Below are 21,767 nucleotides of genomic sequence, written 5' to 3' on the forward strand. Positions count from 1 at the left end.
GAAAAGAAGACAACAAAGTAAAGGATAGGTTGGAGGAACAAGGCTGAGGTGGCAATCAGCCAGGAGGCCAGTTCCTTCTGCAGATGGGAGAGAGGAGGAGCGTCCAGGACAGGAGAGCGGCGTTGGGAACAAACAGGAGCGGAGGCTTTGAGAGGCGCCAAACTGCCTGGCTGGGGGAGGACTGCTGCATGTGAAGTCCCTGGGCTTCATTTAATTCAGCTTCGCACTTACAGGCTGGAATCTGGGGCATTCAGCATGACCGAGATACAGTCCTTGCATTGTAGAGCTCAGGTATAGTGGGGGAGACACAGAAACCCAAACCCTGTTACAGTGTAGAAAGTGCTGTAAATAAAAGTATGAGGAGCTTCACTTTCAGCCGGGCATGGTGGCACATGCCTGCAGTCCCAGCTTCTGAGGAGGCTGAGGTGGGAGGATGGCTCAAACCCAGGAGGTCGAGGTGCAGTGAGCTATGGCACCACTGCAGTCCAGCCTGGGTGACAGAGCGAGACCCTGTCTCAAAAATAAATAAATAAGAAAAATAAGTATGAGGCTGTGCTGGATTGAGAACTGGGAAGAAAAAGAAGTGGAGGCCCTAAAAGCAGATAACTTCCAAAGTTTGCCAGTGATGGAGAGCTTGAAGGGCAGCATTGGAGGGTTTGTTCATGTGTTTATTTCAGGACAGGAGAGGCCTGCCCCTTTTTTATTCTTTATTTTTTATTTTTTTAAGAGATGGGATCTTGCTATATTCCCCAGGTTGGTCTTGAACTCCTCCCTGGAATGACAGGGGAGCACCACCGTGCCCAGCTAGGTTTTCTTTTGTGGAAAATGGTGGTAGATGAAGAGTCGTCGTGGAGACTGGGCGCAGTGGCTTACGCCTGTAATCCCAATACTGTGGGAGGCTGAGGCAGGCAGATCACTTGAGGTCAGGAGGTTGAGATCAGCCTGGCCAACATGGTGAAACCCATCTCTACCAAAAAATACAAAAATTAGCCCGGTGTGGTGGCATGCACCTATAGTCCCAGCTACTCAGGGAGGCTGAGGTGGGAGGATCGCTTGAACTTGGGGGTGGAGATTGCAGTGAGCCAAGATTGCACCACTGCACTTCAGCCTGGGTGAAAGAGTGAGACCCTGTCTCAAAAAAAAAAAAAAAGAGAGAGCCAAGGGGAGGGACTTAGCCTCTGAATTAGTTAGAGAGACCTTTTACTTTGAGATAGTCCAGAAGATGCTAAGAACCAAGAATGGGTGGAACTTAGGGAAGGGAAGGGAGTTATCTGACCGCCCCGCCCCATACAGCACATTGTGAGGTTATGAATGAAGGGAAAGTTTACACCTGTAGTCCCAGCTACTCAGGAGGCTGAGATGAGAGGACCCCTTGAGCCCAGGAGTTCAAGTCCAGCCTGGGCAACATAGAAAGGCCCTATGTCTAACAAAAATGTTAAAAGAATGAGGTGGGAGAGCAGATTGCAAAGGTGGGGCACAGGCCATTTGACCTTTATCACTTGAAACAGAGCAGGAAGGAGGGAGAAGGGGAGGCCTGGCGTTGAACGCTTGTTATCTGGTGTCACACTTAAACCATCCTCTGTGAGAGTGGCTAACTCCCTGCAAGAACTGTGGGGTCAGGATTCTAACTCAGACACCCTGGATATGCAGGAGCAGGGCTGGGGTTCAGGGGAGCAGGGACAGTAGAGGAGTCAGGTGAACCTACTGACCAGGTGCAGGGAGTTGATGAGATAAAGGAGATCTGTGAAGAAAATAGAAAATGGGAGATTTCAGCCAAGCGAAAATGGATGACAACTACTTCGGTATTTTATGAAATTGAAACAGATCATAGCAGATGGTTTTAGTCATAAAATGAATGGCTTTCAGACTTAATTATACGTTTTAAGTGATAACGACAATGAGTTTTATCTCTTGGCTACGGTTGGTTTTCTGATTCTCAATTCATTTTCCCTCTTGGAAACAACTTTTACTCATTTGCTTCCTATTTTAATTGTATCACTGCAATGAGTGGACACAGCTCAGCCAATCTAGCATAAGGCATACTAGTAAAATCAAACCATTCTTCCCTCCCGCCTGCTCTGAATCCAGTGTTTCTAGCTCAGGGGCTTTCTTCTTGGTTCAAATCTGCATGATTCTCCATCTGAAAGATCCATATGTGAATTTATACCATGTGAATATCTATTGACACTAACGTTTTTTTGAATCTACTTAATTTTTAGGCATATTTTACAGCTGTGTGGTATAGGCCCAACAAAAGACATTTTGGCGAAATCTAGAATAGAACAGAGAGGAATCCTTTATGAATTCCAACACTTAAGTGTGGTTTTGATTCACTCTGTGGTTTTGATTCACTCTGATTCAAACGTGACTACTGTTTGAAATTCCAAGTCCAGAGTCCCATGTTGCCATGTATAAATCTGTGCTTTCGATGTGTGTGGTTTGGATTGTGATGTGGGCCTAGTAAAATACCTTACACAGAGGAGATGTGTAATCATCATATTTCATATGATTGATTGAAAGGGATTGTTTTGTGGCCTAAGGGGTATGAGAGAACACTGTACCATATCCTTCCCCCAGAGTCTTGCTTCTTACAGGGACATCAGCCTATTCCATTACTAAAGAGCCTGTTAATATTTAAGTTGATTTAAAAAAAAAAAAAAAGCCATGGAATGACAGTCCTTCCTTGGTATACATGGGGCGGGGTGGGGGTGTTCTAGGACCTCTGAGTATATCGAAATCCTGTGTATTCAGGTCCTGCAGAACCCACGCATAGGAGAAGTCTGCACTCTGAATAATTGGGTTTTGCATACCGGGAATACTATTTTCAGTCTGTGTTTGGTTGAAAAAAATCCTCATATAAGTGGACCTGCACAGTTCAAACTCTGTTGTTCAAAGATCAGCTGTATTTTTTTTCATTATTTATTTATTTTGAGACAGGGTTCACTCCGTCGCCCAGGCTGGAGTGCAGTGGCCACGCTCACAGCTCACTGCAGCCTTAATCTCCCAGGCTGAAGCAATCCTCCCGCCTCAGCCTCCCAAGTAGCTGGAACCACAGGCGTGTGCCACCACACCTGGCTAATTTTTGTATTTTTTGTAGAGACAGGGTTTCACCATGTTGCCCAGGCTGGTTTCAAACTCCTGGGCTCAAGTGATCCGCCTCCCTCGACCTCCCAAAGTGCTAGGAGTGCAGGAGTGAAGCACCATGAGTGGCCAGGTCAACTGTATTTTAAAATGTTTGGATTAGAAAAAAAAAAATTTGATAAATTTTAACTTTTTATCTAATCTTAAAGTATTAGTTATCTTCCCATTATGCAAAACCAGATGGACTACATTGTTATATTTCTGAAGAACAGGAATTATCCCTGGTGCCAGTGCTAATGGATTTTTAAAAATTAATCCATAAAGATTTAGACTTGTATGTACAATGTATCCTGAAATCTTAATACCTCATCTTTTTAATTAAAACAGGAAATAGGGAAGGAAACAAACATTTTTGAATGTCTTCTGTGTTGCTAGACCTATTTCAGGCATTCCACAAGCATTACAAGTATTACTTATTTAATCATAACACCCTCTGTAAACAGTCCCTTCTTCAGCCATTTTACAGTTGAAGAAACTGAGGCTTAGAGAGATTTAATAATTCATCTGGGGTTCACAAGTGATAGACCTTAGATTGAAACTATGCCCTTTCTACTGTGCTGTCAGCGCGCCATGAGCACCCGCCTAGATTTGCATGTCTCTGATGAAAAATGTAATTAACACACTCTCTCTCCCAATCCTTTCTGGTTTCATTAGCTCATTGACTGTGAGGTGTATTCGTTGCAGACTATCAATATAGAGGACACATGGAGGGTGGAAATGGATGGAAGGAAAGGGTGGCAAAAGCCAGAACCCCTTTGTTGAACCTAATCTTTTAAGAGAATTTAAAGCACTCACATTCAGAAAAAAATAACTCTTGGATTTATGTTTAGGAACTAGGTTGTTAACCTTTGGGAGTCAATGTATGGGTCGTGACTTAAAGTCATATTAAAGAAGAAATAATATGTTGTTAATTACCTTAAAACACGTTTTGTTTTATTTCAGTTACGATATCAGAAGTGCTTGGTAGCCAGGCCGCCTTCTCAGAAAGTTCGACCACCTCCACCGCCAGCAGACTCAGTGACCAGAAGAGTCACAACCAATGTAAAACGAGGGGTCTTATCCCTCATTGACACTTTGAAACAGAAACGCCCTGTCACCGAAACGCCATAGCTGCACATGCGAAAGGACCCGGCTGTTTACCTGAAGATTGACTAGCTACACTAAAGAAAATGAACTCCGCCATCTGACCTTCCATCCAGTTGCTGATGCTTTGTCTTCAGAGAATTTACCCTTAACCAAGCAGTGTTAGACAAGCATGTTCTCTCGTCTTGCCACCATCATGTGATATGAAAAGAAGCATGAATAATTTTTTTTTGCTGTAAGTTACATCATGCGCAGTGGAAGGTCTTTTTCTTATTGTAAATATTGTGAACATTACTTAACTTCACACACACACAGAAGAATGTGGCCACACCCCTCCTAGTGAACTAACGCTGTGTCCTTGGAATGAATGATGCGTGAGTTAGTTTCACTGTCTTCTTGGCTGGACCTGTCACAAGCAACCTTTAAGTCCTACAGCACTTTGCCCTGTTTTCAACATTGGAGTAGGCACTGCATAGCAGATACCATTGAATTGCTGTAAAAATAGGATGGCGAGTTTGTGTTTTAATTTTTCATAAAATTGAACCTGTTGGTTGACAAAATTGGCTGTTGGCATCAGTATAGAAACCAACTGGCAGCTTTCCCTGACAAGCTCTTTGACACATGGACACCATTTCATGTCTACAGCTGTTTGTGGGATGTTGGAAAAAAGTGAAACTTCAAAATTGATGAAAAACTAAATTTGAGGAATTAAAATCGAACAAAACATAGCCTTTCTTTTTCAGATGGTTTTCAAACTGATTATTTTTAAAAGAGATTAATAAAATCATAATGCATTTTGAGTGGGACATATTTCAAACTTCTGCCTTATATTGTACGGTGCAGCTAGAGAATTATAGTTCACTATGGCCATTCTCTACATAAACATTAAGATGAAATACTCATCAGCCTTTCATCCTTAGTTTGAGAATTAGCTGATATGCAATTTGAAGTTGAGGAAATATCATTGATATTTCTATCATGCACGATTATTTTAGATTTCTACCACCGTGTTATTTTTGCTAGTCCATGTGCTAGAGGTAAACGTTCTGCTGGAGTTCTGCATCCAGCTCTATCCCCCTCTGATGCTTTTTGCCCAGAAAGCTGTCTGTCCATCATGTATTGTCCATGGCAACAAATTACATTAGGTTGAACCTTTCCTTGAATTTATGTATTTAGTATTAGAATTTGTTGGACTCAACTAGATATATTTTTAAAATTTATATTTTTTCCATTTTACTTTGAAGATCTGAAATTTTCATATCATATCCGAGCAAAGTCTACATAGGAGTAATGGACTATTTAACAAGTTTCCCAAAAATAGCATTTTCCTGCTCCTTTTTATGTAGATGAGAAACTTAGCTGTAAAGACATACAAATTTAGACTCTTGTTGACATTGTTGTTTTAAAAGGAAGTTGCTAAGGCGATCAATCTCAATATTAGTCTTGTTTACTTCTTTTTAATGTCAAAATTAACATTTACAACATCCAAATATAAAAGTAATGCTTTATGTTTATACACTGCTATGTACTTGTCAAAATGGTTTCCACATTCTTATCACATCTGAGCCTTACCAGGTAGAGAAGGTACTAAATACACTTTAGAAGTAAAAATACGAAGTACCAAGAGGCTAAACCCACTGGCCTAAGATCTCACCAAAGTTCATGAAAGAACCAGGACTAGGACCCACGGCTCCCGAAGCCCGTTCTTGCTGTGTTATGCTGCCTCCATATCCGTCAGGAAGAGCCTTTCCAGAATGACTCTGGGCATATACTAAGAAGAGCAGGTATGGAAAGATCCATTGTCAGGCAATCTTAGAATTCCCTATACGAGTGGGAGAAAGATGTCCAAATTCCTTATGCAGTGGTATTAATGATGGTGCCATTGCCCTAAGTCCAGGACTGTTTTCCTACAGCGTGCCTCAAAAGTGTTGTAGAGGGCAGGATTCTACATTCACAGCCTGTTCCATCTACGAGATTTTCCAGATGCTACTTGTGGCAGAGACATTCCTAACTCGTGGTACTTAGCCACCAGAGATCATGATGGAATGAGTGGGTGGCGTTTCTACCTGCCATTCCCTCAGAATTCATAAGGGGTGGGGGGCAGGGGGACTGGAATTGTCTTAGCACCCTAATGTTATGACACAACTATGCTACTTTAGAAACGCAATCTATTTTTCACCAATTTATATACTACTGATCTGAAGTAACCGGTGCCATCATAAGAAATTACTGCATTAAGAAAATCCTTGCTGTGCCCTTTGAAAAGCTGTTCAGAAGTCATTTACAGTGATCTTTCATCTTGATCTCTGTAGTGAAACATTTTAGTGTGATAAATTTCAAAATTCTAAACAAATTACCCACTTTTATATTGGAAATCTCTATCAGAACCCCCTCTTCATTTTTTAAGGCATACATTTGCTTGTTTTCGAGACAAGAATTCTGAGCTAGCTTTAAGTAGCAAACTGATTTATATATGCAATTATAGGATGCATTAAGATGAATGATAGCCTTTACATATTGAAAACTTTGCAGACGTTTTGTTTTGAAAATGGCTTTGTATAGTAAATGCAAATTAATTTTGTAAAATTATGTTAAATATGTTCAGACACTTTCTGCCATGGCCAAAAAGTATGTATGAAAGTATGTGTGTATTTGTCTGTGAAAGGATGCCAGTGTTTTACCTGGTATCTTAGTGACACTTCAGTTATCTATGCATTCTTTAGATCTGTGATTCGGTAAACAGGCAGCCATGTTCACGATGCCTTGTATGTCTTACCATATTTTTAATTAACCTGTTAAATACAGCTTAAAATATTTTTATTTTATTTATTCTATTTTTACTGAAATATACTGCATTATTGTGTTAATGTATTATCTTTGCTGGATATTATCTCCCAGTGTATCCAGATCTAAGTAATCTCAGTGAACTATACATTGCCTAAAAAGTGGTTTTGTAATGATTTGTAGTCACATTTCTATTGGGATATGTAGAAGAAAAGGCAAAATGCTTAAAGTTCCTTTTATTTTTTAAAAGCAGCTAGATAGACACAGACTTGCCACCTCATACATCTGCTCCTTGGCAACATCAAGGGGAACGACTAGCCAACATGCCTATGGCTAAAAACTTTCCTTTGCAGACTAAAGCACTGCCTGGTGCTTCGTTTTTCTACCCTTCACAACATGTGTGATTTCATCTAAGAGATATATACATGTCCACATGCCGTTTGTTTCCACCTGGATGTAAGATCACTCATAGCTAATTAGGACCATTGTTTTTTGTTCATCTGTCTTGTTGCATGAAGGGACATTAGACCCATTTCCATTAAAATAAGTTCTTGGTGATAAACTGTGGCACTGCTACTTCTTTTTAAATCCACTTTATGATTTCAAGATGGACACTTGTAAGATGACTCGACACAAGGCCATTGCCTGGAAGCCCCAGAGCTTTCCTCCGTTTGTATGGCCCGTTCATGTCCCAGGCATTGCAACACAAACTCAAGATTTCACCACAACATGACAAGCATTTTCCTAACTGATATTAGCACAATTTAACTAATAAGCCCCTTCGCTGTCTAGTTGGCCAGGCTTAACCTAATACACATCTAACGTGTGCCACACGGCCAGTAGAAAGTTTAACTTCAGCTTCAGGGCAAAGATACCCACTCATACCGTGTCAACGCGAGCAGTAGTTCCTGGCCTCCAGAGCAGCTTGCTTCCCCTGAAAGAACGCTTTCTTTTCCTTTATGCCCTTTTCCTGTTGACCACTTTTACACATTTAAATGTAATTTGTTGTGAGAATAAATTTAGCTGCATAAAACGTTTGGCTCATTTATCTGATATCTTAGTCACATGTACAAGGAATAGAAATAGAAACTCAGTGTCTCTAGTTATTTTTAAATTAATTATTCTTACCTCAAACTTAGAAATCACTTGAGTTATGGAGCATTTTGCTTTGATTAGTTACTACGTATTCCTGCCTGGTAAGAACTAGGAAGTAACTTTAAATTTTGAGTAATCACCCTGTACTTATTTGGTGATCAGGAAGGCCAGGTGGCCTTCCAGACATAGAAGCCTATTTAGTCACCAACTGGAGTCTTTTGTAAGTGGTCTTTCTAGGATTGTGATATTTCAGCACAAAGAAGTTTATCACTTCCTTGAAGAACCTGACATCAAAGAATAAAGAGTAGAGGTGTACACACACTAAATCCAAAATGAAAGGTAACTAGACAAATCAGCTGAATCTGATTTAGCTTAACTATTAGGCGCAGGAAGGCAGATAAATAGAATTTAAAGTATGTCCCCGCTTTTTGTTCATCTTGCACTTCCGCAGTGGTTTCTCTCTAGGCAGTAACAAAGAATAAAATTTCATTACGGTTTCAGGCATTATATGGTGGTAAATAATTTCAGATTAAAAATAAAATATAAGTTTGCTATTGGAGTATCTGAATACTAGTAATTTCATTATTTAGAATTTTGCAGCACTTTTATCTAAAGTCCAAGAATGTAAAATGCCAAATGAAATATGTCAGTGTAATCAGTATTCTCCTTCATTAGAATTCCCTCATACTGCTTTTTTTTTTTTTCTTCAGACAGAGTCTTACTCTGTCGCCCAGGCTGGAGTGCAGTGGTGTAATTTTGGCTCACCACAACCTCCACCTCCCGAGTTCAAGCAATTCTGGTGCCTCAGCCTCCTGAGTAGCTGGGATTACAGGCATGCAACGCCACGCCCGGACAATTTGTATATTTTTAGTAGAGACAGGGTTTCACCACGTTGGCCAGGCTGGTCTCGAACTCCTGACCTCAGGTGATCCGCCCGCCCCAACCTCCCAAAGTATGTGAGCCACCACATCCGGCCTCATATGGCATTTATCCAAAGTTCTTTTCCCTTTTCACTCTACCAAAGTATTTAAATAATTGATCCTGTCCTTCATAGAAGATTGTCAAAGAAGAAAACTGCAGTGTAATTAATGAATGGTTTAATTAATTCAGAATCTTCATATACTTCTAAAGAGAAAAATAATTTAGTGCCAAATGCATGTTAGGAGATAATGTAAGTGGCAACAAACTGTGACTTCAGTCACATGCTACTGTAGAGATCAGAAAATTATCCTAAACTATTCCATAACAATGAGACAACATCACAGAAAATACACTTGAAAATAAAAATCTCAGACCAGCTACTTCTGGACAATGGAATACTTTTCAGTCTGGTATGGGGGAGGGCCCGAAAAGGATAAGGGATTCTTATGATAGACAATGGGATTCTTTACTGAACAATGTTAAATTAAGCTGCACCGCCTTCCTTGAGGCATGGACTACCCTAACCAGATAGAAATCTGGGTGGGATAAGAGGATGAGCCACACGCTATAATTTTAGGACAAGGAGATAGGGTTTGATTTTCAAAATCAGCAAAATAAGCTGAGCATTTTATATCGTTCTGTACAAGAGTGATAGCATGAAGAATTCTTTAGGGATTTAAAATACAATAAGCCTGGTTCAAGTATAAAAAGTCTCGTTTCCTTTCTTCATTGACACTTTTTTTTTTTTTTTTTTGAGGCAAGGTCTCACTGTTTCTCAGGCTGGAGTGCAGTGGGGCAATCTCAGCTCACTGCAACCTGCACCTCCTGGACTCAAGAGATCCTCGTACCTCAGCCTCCTGAGTAGCTGGGACTACAGGTGTATCCCACCACACCCAGCTAATTTTTGTATTTTTTGTAGCGATGGGGTTTTGGGGTTTCGCCATGTTGTCCAGGCTGGTCTGGAACTCCGGTGCTCAAGTGGTCTGCCCACAGCCTCCCAAACTGCTGAGATTACAGATGTGAGCCACTGCACCCAGCCCACTGACACGTTTTACTGATAAACGTAAATCTAAGCTAAAATAAAAATTATCACTGCTATAACACAATTACCATTCTCTTTTCTCACTTCAAGTAAGAAAGTAAAAACAGAATATCAGAGCTGAAATAGACCTAAATAGTCATCTTGAAGAGGATAATATTCTAAAAATCATGCCACCTGAATTGAGCATTTAGGAATTTACATAAGATTTCTATACAACTGAATTGCAAAAATAAAACTTTAAATTCAAACTTTATGAATATGTCTATGAATGTTTTTAAACAATAAGATATATAGTTGTATCTTATTCTATTTAATGACTATTTCTGTTGCCATGATGAAAAATCAGTAGACCCAGAAATGATAATCATACCAATTCTTGGTAGGCAATTGAGAATACATTCAAGATGAATCAACATTTAATATAATTAACATAGTGCTACAATATATTTTAATTGTGCATCAGAAATTATTTACCAAAGTTTGATTCCTGTGTGCTATTTGAAATGACTTGTAGATTTTGTTGTACTGCCTGATCTTAGAATCAGAAATTTGTGGGTTTCTTCAACAATAGGTATCACTTGCATTCAATGGTTTTGCCTCTTCTTCAGGATTACTAATATTTAGGTGGAAATTTGCTCACAGTCTAACAGTGCTTGACATAGAGGAAGGGAGAGATGATTGTGTCCAATCTGCTCAGGATCCTGGAAGCTCCCCCAGTGAGAGACACCTCACTGTAAAAGGACCTCTGAGCTACACACACCTGGCACTTGGGAACTTCCTGCGCATCCTACTTAAACTCAACTTCAGTCACGTTACAAAAACTCATGTCATTCCCTATTCAAAGAACAGCTTGATATTTAAGAAAAAATCACCCTTGATCGTGACTGAGGAAGTCACGACTACAACCGCGTGGATGCTGAAGAGCAGTCAGCTGGCGGGAGAGGCCGGGATCGTCTGCCTGTTTGGCTTTCTAATGAGCTACCTGCTGAAGGGAGGCAGTGTTTCCTTCCCTGCAGGAGAAGCTTGGCAGCTTTAAGTCCAGCCTGAAAGTTCACAGGAGTGAGGTAAGTTCTGACTGCTGATACTGAGTCTCTAACTGGATCCTCTCAGAGCAGCACTGATGGGCTGATGTCTCTGAATTCTGCTTTGCTGACTCCTACGTTATTGTTTCTAACTTGTCTGAATTCTCTGAAAGTAATATCACACTTGGAAGATCCCTAGGTGACCAGAAGAATGCATATCTTGTGTAGAGATGTAGAACCTTCAGAGAAACACTAGACTGTGAAAAAAAATCAACTGCTCTTTGGCCGCTGTAAAAAACACAAGACAATCAAAGCCACCGCCGACGAGGCCTGAGTAGGGAGGAAGGTGTGTCATCTTTAGGCTTTTCCCCTTTTCTGGATAGTGAGGGTGTGGGAAGGCAGGTGGGCACAAGTGCCTTGGGTGCAACCCAACGACAGTACAAATGTTGAGTTGGCATCCGAGATCTGATCCCTTGGGGACTTGAAAATGGCATAAAGACTGGAGGCAGAACAATCTCGACGGGTTTCAGAGCAACCATTCTGTCTTCTGGCCGAGGTCTTATGAAGTGTGTCTGCCGTTCATGCGGTCTGGAGGGACAAGTGTTCTTCATAAATGTAGGCACTGCAGGATGGGGGGCCAGCTTCTTGAGTTTTCTGGTCTGTGAGGAAGCCCCCACTTGAGCAGTATTTTTCTGGGGAAGAGGTGGTTTTGTTACAGTCTCTGATAGATTAGCACTGGCTTTAGTTTCTCGATTCAGGAACTCAGCAATTTTCATTTGGGTGCCATTATCAGTAGTGGCACCTGTTGTCAATGATGTTTTTGATTTTTTCTTCTTCTCTCGTTTTGATGATTTACCCAACTCAATCCCATCCAGTAGACCCTTGGCTGCAGCTCGGGCCAAAACATCTTTCACAGACACTGTCTCAGAAGGGTCCCGCTGCAATTAAAGAAGCACTTACTAAATGTGGGAGTTAGCTATTATTGTGTCTCCTGCAAATATTTATCAATATATCAGTAAAAATAAAAAGACTCTATTATACTAAAAGAAATAAGAAATAGTTTTTAGGCCTTAGTCCCCAATCTCATAAGCCTCAGCAAATGCCTTTAAAAAAAAAAAAATTAAACTTCCCCATTTATGAACCTGACACATCTGATAGAAAAAAAGAATCACACAGATTTTTTGTTTGTTTGTTTGTTTGTTTTTTGAGATGGAGTCTCGCTTTATTGCCCAGGCTAGTGCGATCTCAGCTCACTGCAACCTCCACCTCCCAAGTTCAAGCAGTTCTCCTGCCTCAGGCTTCTGAGTAGCTGGGATTATAGGCATGTGCCACCGCGCCCAGCTGATTTTTGTATTTTAGTAGAGATGGAGTGAACCATATTGGCCAGGCTGGTCTCAAACTCCTGACCTCAGGTGATCCACCCACCTCAGCCTCCCAAAGTGCTGGGATTACAGGCGTGAGCCCCCACGCCTGGCTGCTTATTTCTTACATATGAGGGAAGATGCACTAGATGTTGACAAAATGCTTGGGGAGGTGGGGGTGGCGGCCAGGCAGAAGAGGAACACTCAGGGGAAGTATAAAGAACAGGGCTGGCCGGGTGCGGTGGCTCACACCTGTAACCCCAGCACTTTGGGAGGCTGAGGCGGGTGGATCACGAAGTCAGGAGTTCAAGACCAGCCTGGCCAAGATGGTGAAACCCTGTCTCTACTAAAAATACAAAAATTAGCCAGACATGGTGGCGGGCGTCTGTAATCCCAGCTACTTGGTTGAGGCTGAGTCAGAGAATTGCTTGAACCTGGGAGGCGGAGGTTGCAGTGAGCCGAGATCACGCCACTGCACTCCAGCCTGGGCTACAGAGCAAGACTCCCATCTCAAAAAAAAAAAAAAAAAAAAAAAAGAACAGGGCTTATTTGCCAATTCTTGCTCCTGCCCTTCAGCTGTTTATGAAATGCAAACACATCTTTACAGAATGTGCACAGTTCCTGGCTTCCTCTTATGAGGCTTTCTAGTTTATTTATTCCAAAGTATGACATGGATTAGGATTTTTTTTCCTTACCTCCCTTGTTAAAATAGAAAGAAAACAACCATTGGTAATTTCAGATGGTTCCATCCTGAAAAATGTATCAGTACACAATTGAATTTCCTTTAAGGAGCACAGTGGAAGAACAGGAGGACTAAGCCTGCAGCAGACAGGAACAAGCATTCAGCAGTTAGAATGGCTTCTTTGCCAAGAGAGGAAGAAAGTAAATTACAGCTACATTTTTTTCTAGTATACTTTACCAATCGTTTAAACAGAAATTCCAATCAAGAACACAATTCTGAAGCAGCCTTTCCCTAAATACTATTATAAGTTAAAAGCTCTAATATTTTATATTAGTTCATAATTTATTATAAATCCCAGATTCTCCATCTTTAACCAACTATGCCAAGAATAACAAATGTTTAACAAACTAAAAAGTGACCTTCCCAAAGTCACTAATATGTTAGTAAAAGGTTTCCATATCAAAGCAGGTATATATGTACATTAATCACAAAGTTATCCAAAATGTCCTATATTTCTACCATTTTCAAAATACAAAGGAGAAAACATTTTCTTTTGGTTACTTTTTGCACAATTACAATATAAAAATATAGCCTATCACTTTAACTACATTATTCTTCCCAGTCACTTTTTGAGGATTAATAGATGAGTTACATAGTATTCAAGAAAGTACATAACAAAGACTTTGTGTCAGAAAAATCTCAAATCATGAATAGATTTAAAATGAGAATTTTGGTTTTTATGTTTAATATGAATTTATCATTTCTTAGTAAGTAGTTCATTCATGAATAATAAATGATTCTATTTCCAGGCTTATATTATTAAAATATATTTAATAAGTTAAAGCAATTAAACACTATTCCACATGAATTAAACTATCAGGAAATCTTTCATTAACCATTGTATCCTGGCCAGGTGCCGTGGCTCATGCCTGTAATCCCAGCACTTTGGGAGGCCGAGGCAGGCAAATCACTTGGGGCCAGGAGTTCGAGACCAGCCTGGCCAAGATGGTGAAACCCTGTCTCTACTAAAAATACAGAAGTTCGGCCAGGTGTGGTGGGTCACACCTGTAATCCCAGCACTTTGGGATGCTGACGCAGGTGGATGGGTCACCTGAGGTCAGGAGTTCGAGACCAGCCTAGCCAACAGTGAAACCCCGTCTCTGCTAAAAATGAAAAAATTAGCCAGGTGTGGTGGCAGACTTCTGTAACCCCAGCTACTCGGGAGGCTGAGGCAAGAGAATTGCATGAACCTGGGAGGTTCAAGCCAAGATTGCACCATTGCACGCCGGCCTGGGCAACAAGAGTGAAATTCTGGCTCAAAAACATAAAAATTAGCCAGGCATGGTGGCAGGCGCCTTTAATCTCAGCTACTTGGGAGTCTGAGGCAGGAGAATCATTTGAACCCAGGAGGTGGTGGTTGCAGTTAGCTGAGATCACACCACTGTACTCCAGCCTGGGTGACAGAGCAAGACTCCATCTCAAAATAATAATAATAATAATAATAATAATAGTGTCCATGCGACGCAGCTACAAGCCAAAGAGCACCAAGGACAGCCAGCAACCACCACAAGCTGGGAGAGCGCAGGGGACAGGCCTCTCCAGCACAGGCCCCAGGAGGAATGCACCCGGCCAGCACCTTGCCAATGCCTTGGTTTAGGACTCCCAGCCTCCGGAACCATGAGAGAATAAATGTCTGTTATTATAAGCCACCAAGTTTGGAGGAATTTCCTTCAGAAGCCCAGGAAACTAACACACCTGACAAATGGGATTTTGCAGATGTAGGACAGGTCCCACGTTAGTCACCCCCAAGATAGGGATATTATCTGGGTGGATCTGACCTAATCACATGACCTTTGAAATCGGGGTCTAGAGGTCAGACATGGAAGAAGTCGAGATTCAAAACACAAGATGCTATGACGGCCACTGCAGGTGCACAGATTGGGGAGCTCGGGACAAGGAATGAAAGTGGCCTCTAGGAGTGGAGAGCAGTCAAGTGATAGCAGCAAGGAGACAAGGACCTCAGTCCCGCAAACACAAGCGTGGGTTTGGAAGTAGACTGTTCCCAGAGCCTCCAGAGACTTCAGCCTAGCTCATATCCTGAGCAGAGGACCCGGCTGCGCCAGGCCAGACATATCTGACTTCTGTGAGCTAAGTAATAGATGTTTTTAGCCACTAAGTTTGAGGCAATTTCTTAAACAGAAAACGAACACACAACGGCTCACCCTAGGTGAGGAATCAGTGCCAGGCTGCAGATGGCAAGCAGTGGAAGAAGGAACAAGACAGAGAAGTGAGCTCGCTGCCATGGATAACACTATTAAGGCTGGAAAACCCGCCAGAAGGCTATGTTGAGAGGAGGGTCCCAAAAGTACACCCACTATAAAGCAGCAAGGAATGGCCTGGTGAGAGGGGCATCACAGCACTGAGAGGTTTGGCAGTGGTTTTCCTCTGCAGGCCAGGGCTGACGGTAGGGGATGCAGTGACACAACTGGGCTCACTGACAGCAATGAAAATAATAAGATCCTGAAACAATAGAGACCAGGTGAGCAAATTAACGATCAGAAGCCAGGCATGTGCAGATACTGATGATCATAATGAGTACTAAGACCAGAGAAGCATGCACTCTGGTGTGTGCACACTAAGACCTCTCATGCACTGCTCACCTTCCTGCCCTCTACTCTTACTAGGTAACAGAAAATCAAAACACAGAACACAACCTACACCTCAAGCTCAAAGACTGTTCACTATTAGAAAAGACGAAATGTAATTCACTACCATGTTAAAATATCAGATGAGAAATAACATCTGATCATATCATTAAATGCTGCAAAGGCTTTTCATAAAACTAGGCATCCATTAGTGATTTTTTTTTTTTTTTTTTTTGAGACGGAGTCTTGCTCTGTCACCCAGGCTGGAGTGCAACGGCGTGATCTTGGCTCATTGCAACCTCCGCCTCCCAGGTTCAAACAATTCTCCTGCCTCAGCCTCCCGAGTAGCTGGGATTACAGGCGCCTGACACCACACCCGGCTAATTTTTGTATTTTTAGTAGAGACGGGGTCTCGCCATGTTGGCCAGGCTGGTCTCGAACTCCTGACCTTAGGTGATCCGCCCACCTCAGCCTCCCAAAGTGCTGAGATTACAGGCGTGAGCCACCGCGCCTGACCCCATTAGTGATTTTGAAGACCTCTTATTGTGCTATTGGCTTAAATATAGACATATAAATCAATGGATAGAATGAGAATAGAATGAGAGTCCAGAAATAAGCCCATGCATCTATGATTAGTGGGTTTTCTATTTTCTTTCTTTTTGTTTTAGACAGGCTTTTGCTCTGTCTCCCAATCACAGCTCACTACAGCCTTGACCTCCTGAGTAGCTGGGACTACAGGTAGTCACCACCACACGTGGCTGATTTTTTGTGGAGATGGGGTCTCTCTATGTTGCCCAGGCTGGGATTAACTGATTTTCAACAAGGGTGCCAAGACCATTCAATAGGAGAGAATCATCTTTTCTACAAATGTTGCTGGGAGAACTGGATGGCCACATGCAAAGAAGGAATTTGGACTCCTAACTTAACAAAAATTAGCAGTGATTGTTGTACAACTTCATGAATGTATTAATATTTTAAGGCACTGAATTGTACACTTTAAAATGGTGAATTGCATAGTATGTGAATTACATCTCAAAAAGCTTATTAAAATAGGAATAGTTACCTATACTTAATGTATATCTATAACATAAGATAAACACACACATCCATGTAGTTGATATTCAGCTAGTACATGCTGGTGTGGCTGTATCAGCAGTAAAAATATCAAAATTTCTGGGCTTATTCCTATTTGCTGCCCCAGCTCTCCAAGTGTCCCTCCAGACCATCACATAATTAAAAGAGACCAAGAGGTTACACCTAGCTCATCAAGGGACCTCCAGAACCCTACTTCATCCCTTTAATTGGATATTTTAGGACTTAGAAGTGGCAAGATATAGAAGGAAATTGTTAACCATTTCATTATGCATCTTTGGATTGTGGGTGGGGTTTATGTAACAAAAAATAATAAAAAATTTGAGAAGAAACCCACTTAAAACTATAGTAGTTATAGCATTGTCATATTAGTATAGAAATAGCCAAACATCAATGGAATAGAATTATAGATCCACACAGAAGTATAACGGGCTTAAAGCATATTTTTAAAAGATGGCATTTTAAATCAATGGGGAACAGGGGCCAAGGAAAGATTATTTGGGGAAAAAATAAACCTTGATCCATACTTGACTCTTTTATCAAAATAAACAGCAGAAAACTCAATTATTTAAATATAAAAAAGATGAAATTATAAAAGTACTATAAGAAAACTGATCAAAGCATTCATAAGCTAGGAATTCACATAACACAAAATGTAGAATCCATAAGGAAAGCATTGATACAAATGTCTACACAGAAATTGCTGTAAAGCAATTACTTTTTCTTTTCTTTTCTTTTTTTGTTTTGTTTGTTTTTTGAGACAGAGTCTCACTCTGTCACCCAAGCTGGAGTGCAGTGATGTGATCTTGGCTCACTACAGCCTTGACCTCTTGGGCTCAAGCAATCCTCCCACCTCAGCCTCCCGAATAGCTGGGACTACAGGAGTGCACCACCACACACGGCTAATTTTTGTATTTTTCTGTAGAGATGGGGTTTCACCACATTGCCCAGGCTAGTCTCGAAAACCTGAGCTCAAATGACCCACCCACCTCAATCTCCCAAAGTGCTAGGATTACAGGTGTGAGCCACCATGCTCAACCTATAAAGCAAATTTTTAATTCAAGTTTTTATTTAAAAATAAAAGATAAACAATCTGAAAAATATCTGTAATTCATATGAAAACAGCAACTCTTCCTAATATATAATAAGACATGTGAAAAGAAGAAAAAGAATAATCCAGTTGAAAACAGTGGGAAAGTACATGAACATGCAATTTATAAAAAAAAATAACAACTATAACAATTTTAAATTATTGAACATTTATTATATGCCAGATACTGCTCGTGTGTTAATATATTCAATCTCCACAAGGATCTAATGATGTAGGTAGTATCATTAACTGTATTTCACAGCCACCTTTTACAGCCACCTCGCCATTCACAATACCCTTCTCCCACTTAACAAAAAAGGTATAACTGTCACTACCTTGTTATAGTCCATTGTCCTGGGATATTAACACCTCCAGGATGCTAACAAAGGGACAACTCAAGAATGCGGCCCTCTTCTCCCATGGCAATGCAAGAGTTTAGGTAAGAAATCTTTAAGAGGGTATCAAACTCAGCAAACCTTCCTTCCTTCTCCCTTCCTCCCTCCCTCCCTTCCTTCCTCCCTCCCTTTCTCCCTTCCTCTCCTCCTACACTCACTTCTTCCCTCCCTCCCTTTCCCTTCCTTATTTCTATATATCTATCTTAGAATTCAAATTTAAAGAAAATCACAAGATAATATTAATGACTATTTGAATTAAAGAATAAACTCAGACTTTTTCTGACAAGGTAAATTTGGTTTTGACAATGAGAACAAGTTATGTAAAATAGGTAACAAATTTAGCATTTTCCCATAAATCAAATAAGATACATAAATCTGCAGGTCCAAACATTTAACAGAAATATATTTAAAACACATATGTAATATAATATTCCAGAAAGAACATATTTTGCAGCTATTTAAACTTATGATGAAAATGTTAGACATTAAGTCTAAAATAAAGAACAAGATAGATAGTTATTCAAAAATGTTTAGGGGCTGGGCACGGTGGCTCATGCCTGTAATCCAAGCACTTTGGGATGCCAAGGCAGGTGGATCACTTGAGGTCAAGAGTTCAAGACCAGCCTGGCCAACATGGTGAAACTCCATCTCTATTAAAAATACAAAAATTAGCCAGGTGTAGTGCTGCATGTCTGTAATCCCAGCTACTTGGGAGACTGAGGCAAGAGAACTGCTTGAACCCGGGAGGTGGAGGTTGCAGTGAGCTGAGATCGTGCTACTGCACTCTAGCCTGGGCAACAGAACAAGACTCTGACTCAAAAAAAAAAAAAAAAGTTTAAGGATTATTTGAGCAAAAATGTTTGACAACCACTGCTCTAGAATCCCTACTTTTAACCACTCCACAGTACACTGACCAGTCAGTAAACAGGAGGCATGCTCAACCTCAGTAATAGAGAAATGAAAATACAATCAGTAACGAGATCTCATGTTTTCACCCTACAAGTGAGTAAAGATTTTAAGTCTGATGAAGCTCAGCATTTCTGAAGCTGTGGGAAAACAGGTTTATAAGAGTGAATGTGTTGGTAGTAATTTGACAATATCGATTAAATCTTAAAATATGCACATTCTATGGTGGTGGAAAAATCTAGAAGACTATAAATCAAATTGTTAAGAACAATTATATATAAGAGGATGCCATTTGGAAAAAGGCTTTCGTTTTAAGTTAGTACTTCTGTAATGTGAAATTTTTACAATAGGCGACCAAAAAAATTACAGATTTGCAAATTTTATCATGACAGCTGAAATCCAAAATGAGCTGAATATTTCTGGGATATTAAAAAGAAATATAAGCAACAGGTAGGTGATGAGATTAAATGACATATAATACTGCTTTCAACTCTAAATTCTACCACTTTGGGGTACTAAGAAGTGATTCTTGGTATAATTCCCTAGGTAATGCATAATTTCTTTTGGCAGCATCCCCAACAAGTAGTTATAAACGTCTTCAATATATACTCTCCAATTTGAGCTCAAATCTCAAACCAATATAGAATTATGGATTCTGTCTTTATATTACTTGTGTCTTTTATGCTATAGATTAATCATTAATCATGGCTTGCCTGAAATAAAATCAATATTCCTCCACGTTTGCCATATCATATTCTTTTTTTTTTTTTTTTTTTTTTTAACACACAGGGTTTCACCATGTTGCCCAGGCTGGTCTTGAACACCTGAGGTAAAGGTATGTGCCCACCTCGGCCACCCAAAGTGCTGGGATTACAGGTGTGAGCCACCGCACCAGGCCAGCCATCATTTCTTATAAATATTATTCCTAGCAAATCAAGAGGCACACATTTCACATTCACCAATTTGGTTGCATACCTTCAATAATATCCTTTGCCACTGGATGATGATTTAGCTAATGCTATGTTGAGGAGCTCTCAGAACATGAAGTTGGCTCTTAGCTACCAAAAGGAGCTACTAAATAAGGAAAGTCAGCAAGAAAGAAAATAGAGATGTGATTAATATGCCCACTTGTGAAATGGGCGAAGGAAAAATATCAGGTTAAAAGGAGGGAGCAGACAATATGCATATTAAGAATTAGAGGAGCCAGGCATGGTGTCTGTCTTTCGCCTGTAATCCCAGCACTTTGGGAGGCTGAGGCAGGCAGATCACTTGAGGCCAGCAGTTTGAGACCAGTCTGGGCAACGTAGTGAAACCCCATCTGTACTAAAAATAAAAAAATTAGCTGGGCGTGGTGGTGTGCGCCTGTAATCCCAGCTACTTGGGAGGCTGAGGCATGAGAATCACTTGAACCCAGGAGGCGGAGGTGGCAGTGAGCAGAGATTGCATGACTGCACTCCAGCCTGGGCGACAGAGCGAGACTCCATCTCAAAAAAAAAAAGTAGAAGAGAAGTTCAAAACAGGAGAAATAAGTAAAAACTCAAAGTGAGGTCTAAAATCAACGTATTCATTGTCACAATCTTAAAGAACTAATTACTGTCATCTATTCCTGAGATCTACTCCTTATCTTGATGTCCACAGTTCACACTGTAGTGTTAATGGTCTTACTCTCTACCCTTAGTTTATTGCAGCATTTTCTCCAGAAGCTATTATAGTTCTCTGGGTTATATCCTGGTGGGTACCAAAGGCTAACAGGCCTTAAGAAATAAATGTGTACTCTTTCGATAATAAACCAAATTTTCTATTTTCTAAGAATATTTTATATACTTTTTATTCTACTGAGGAATGCATGTATCTAAAATGGGGATAAGAAATTTGGACCCATTTATCCAGAAACCAATCAAGTCAAAGCCAAAATGCCTTTAGCTTTAACAATAACAAAAACATAGATGTCCATGACAGGTGTTAAAAACAAACAAACAAAAAAAACAAAAATAAAAGAGTCTTTTGATGTATAAGAAAATACTCATGCCAAGCTGTTGAAAAAGGTTCTATAGGGCCAGGCGCGGTGGCTCACACCTGTAATCCCAGCACTTTGGGAGGCCAAGGCAGGTGGATTACCTGAGGTCAGGAGTTTGAGAGCAGCGTGGTCAACATGGTAAAACCCCCATCTCTACTAAAAATACAAAAATTAGCCCGGCATGGTGGCACGTGCCTGTAATCCCAGCTACTTGGGAGGCTGAGGCAGGAGAATTGCTTGAACCCGGGAGGCGGAGTTTGCGGTGAATCAAGATGGTGCCACTGCACTCCAGCCTGGATGACAGAGCAAGATTCCATCTTAAAAAGAGAAAAAGAAAAAGCCCTATGGAACCTACGTTAAATTTGTAAGAAGTCAGGCAATTTTATCATACTAAAGTATAATTTTAAAAAGTAGAATGTCTTTATATAACTTAGAAAATAATATTTTTCATTTTAAAAAATATTTGTTTGAGTTGTTTAGAAGAATCCTTC

At 40.5% G+C, this 21,767-nt stretch overlaps 2 protein-coding genes across 12 annotated transcripts in view; one reads left to right on the forward strand and one right to left on the reverse strand.

Annotated features, from left to right (window-relative positions):
• The window catches only part of APBB2 (amyloid beta precursor protein binding family B member 2), a 405,965-nt gene extending 395,646 nt beyond the window's left edge, over positions 1 to 10,319 (forward strand). For 6 of the 9 annotated variants that reach the window (XM_058429991.1, XM_058429990.1, XM_032136016.2 and 3 more), the window contains one exon: positions 4,084 to 6,252. In XM_058429991.1, the coding sequence (XP_058285974.1) occupies positions 4,084 to 4,251 (168 nt within the window). In that variant the 3' untranslated portion in view covers positions 4,252 to 6,252. Of the gene's footprint in view, positions 1 to 4,083 lie in introns of all 9 variants that reach the window. The other 3 variants (XM_032136010.2, XM_032136011.2, XM_032136017.2) reach the window with 1 other exon arrangement.
• NSUN7 (NOP2/Sun RNA methyltransferase family member 7) overlaps positions 8,521 to 21,767 on the reverse strand; it is a 49,976-nt gene continuing 36,729 nt past the window's right edge. For 2 of the 3 annotated variants that reach the window (XM_058429994.1, XM_032136022.2), the window contains 3 exons: positions 13,145 to 13,268; positions 10,541 to 12,026; positions 8,521 to 8,564 (listed from right to left, as the gene is read on the reverse strand). In XM_058429994.1, the coding sequence (XP_058285977.1) occupies positions 11,397 to 12,026; positions 13,145 to 13,268 (754 nt within the window). In that variant the 3' untranslated portion in view covers positions 8,521 to 8,564; positions 10,541 to 11,396. The remainder of the gene's footprint in view (positions 8,565 to 10,540; positions 12,027 to 13,144; positions 13,269 to 21,767) is intronic. The other variant, XM_032136023.2, reaches the window with a different exon arrangement.

Source organism: Hylobates moloch, unplaced genomic scaffold (assembly GCF_009828535.3).
Source record: "Hylobates moloch isolate HMO894 unplaced genomic scaffold, HMol_V3 SCAFFOLD_17, whole genome shotgun sequence".
In the NCBI taxonomy this organism is placed as follows: Eukaryota; Metazoa; Chordata; class Mammalia; order Primates; family Hylobatidae; genus Hylobates; species Hylobates moloch.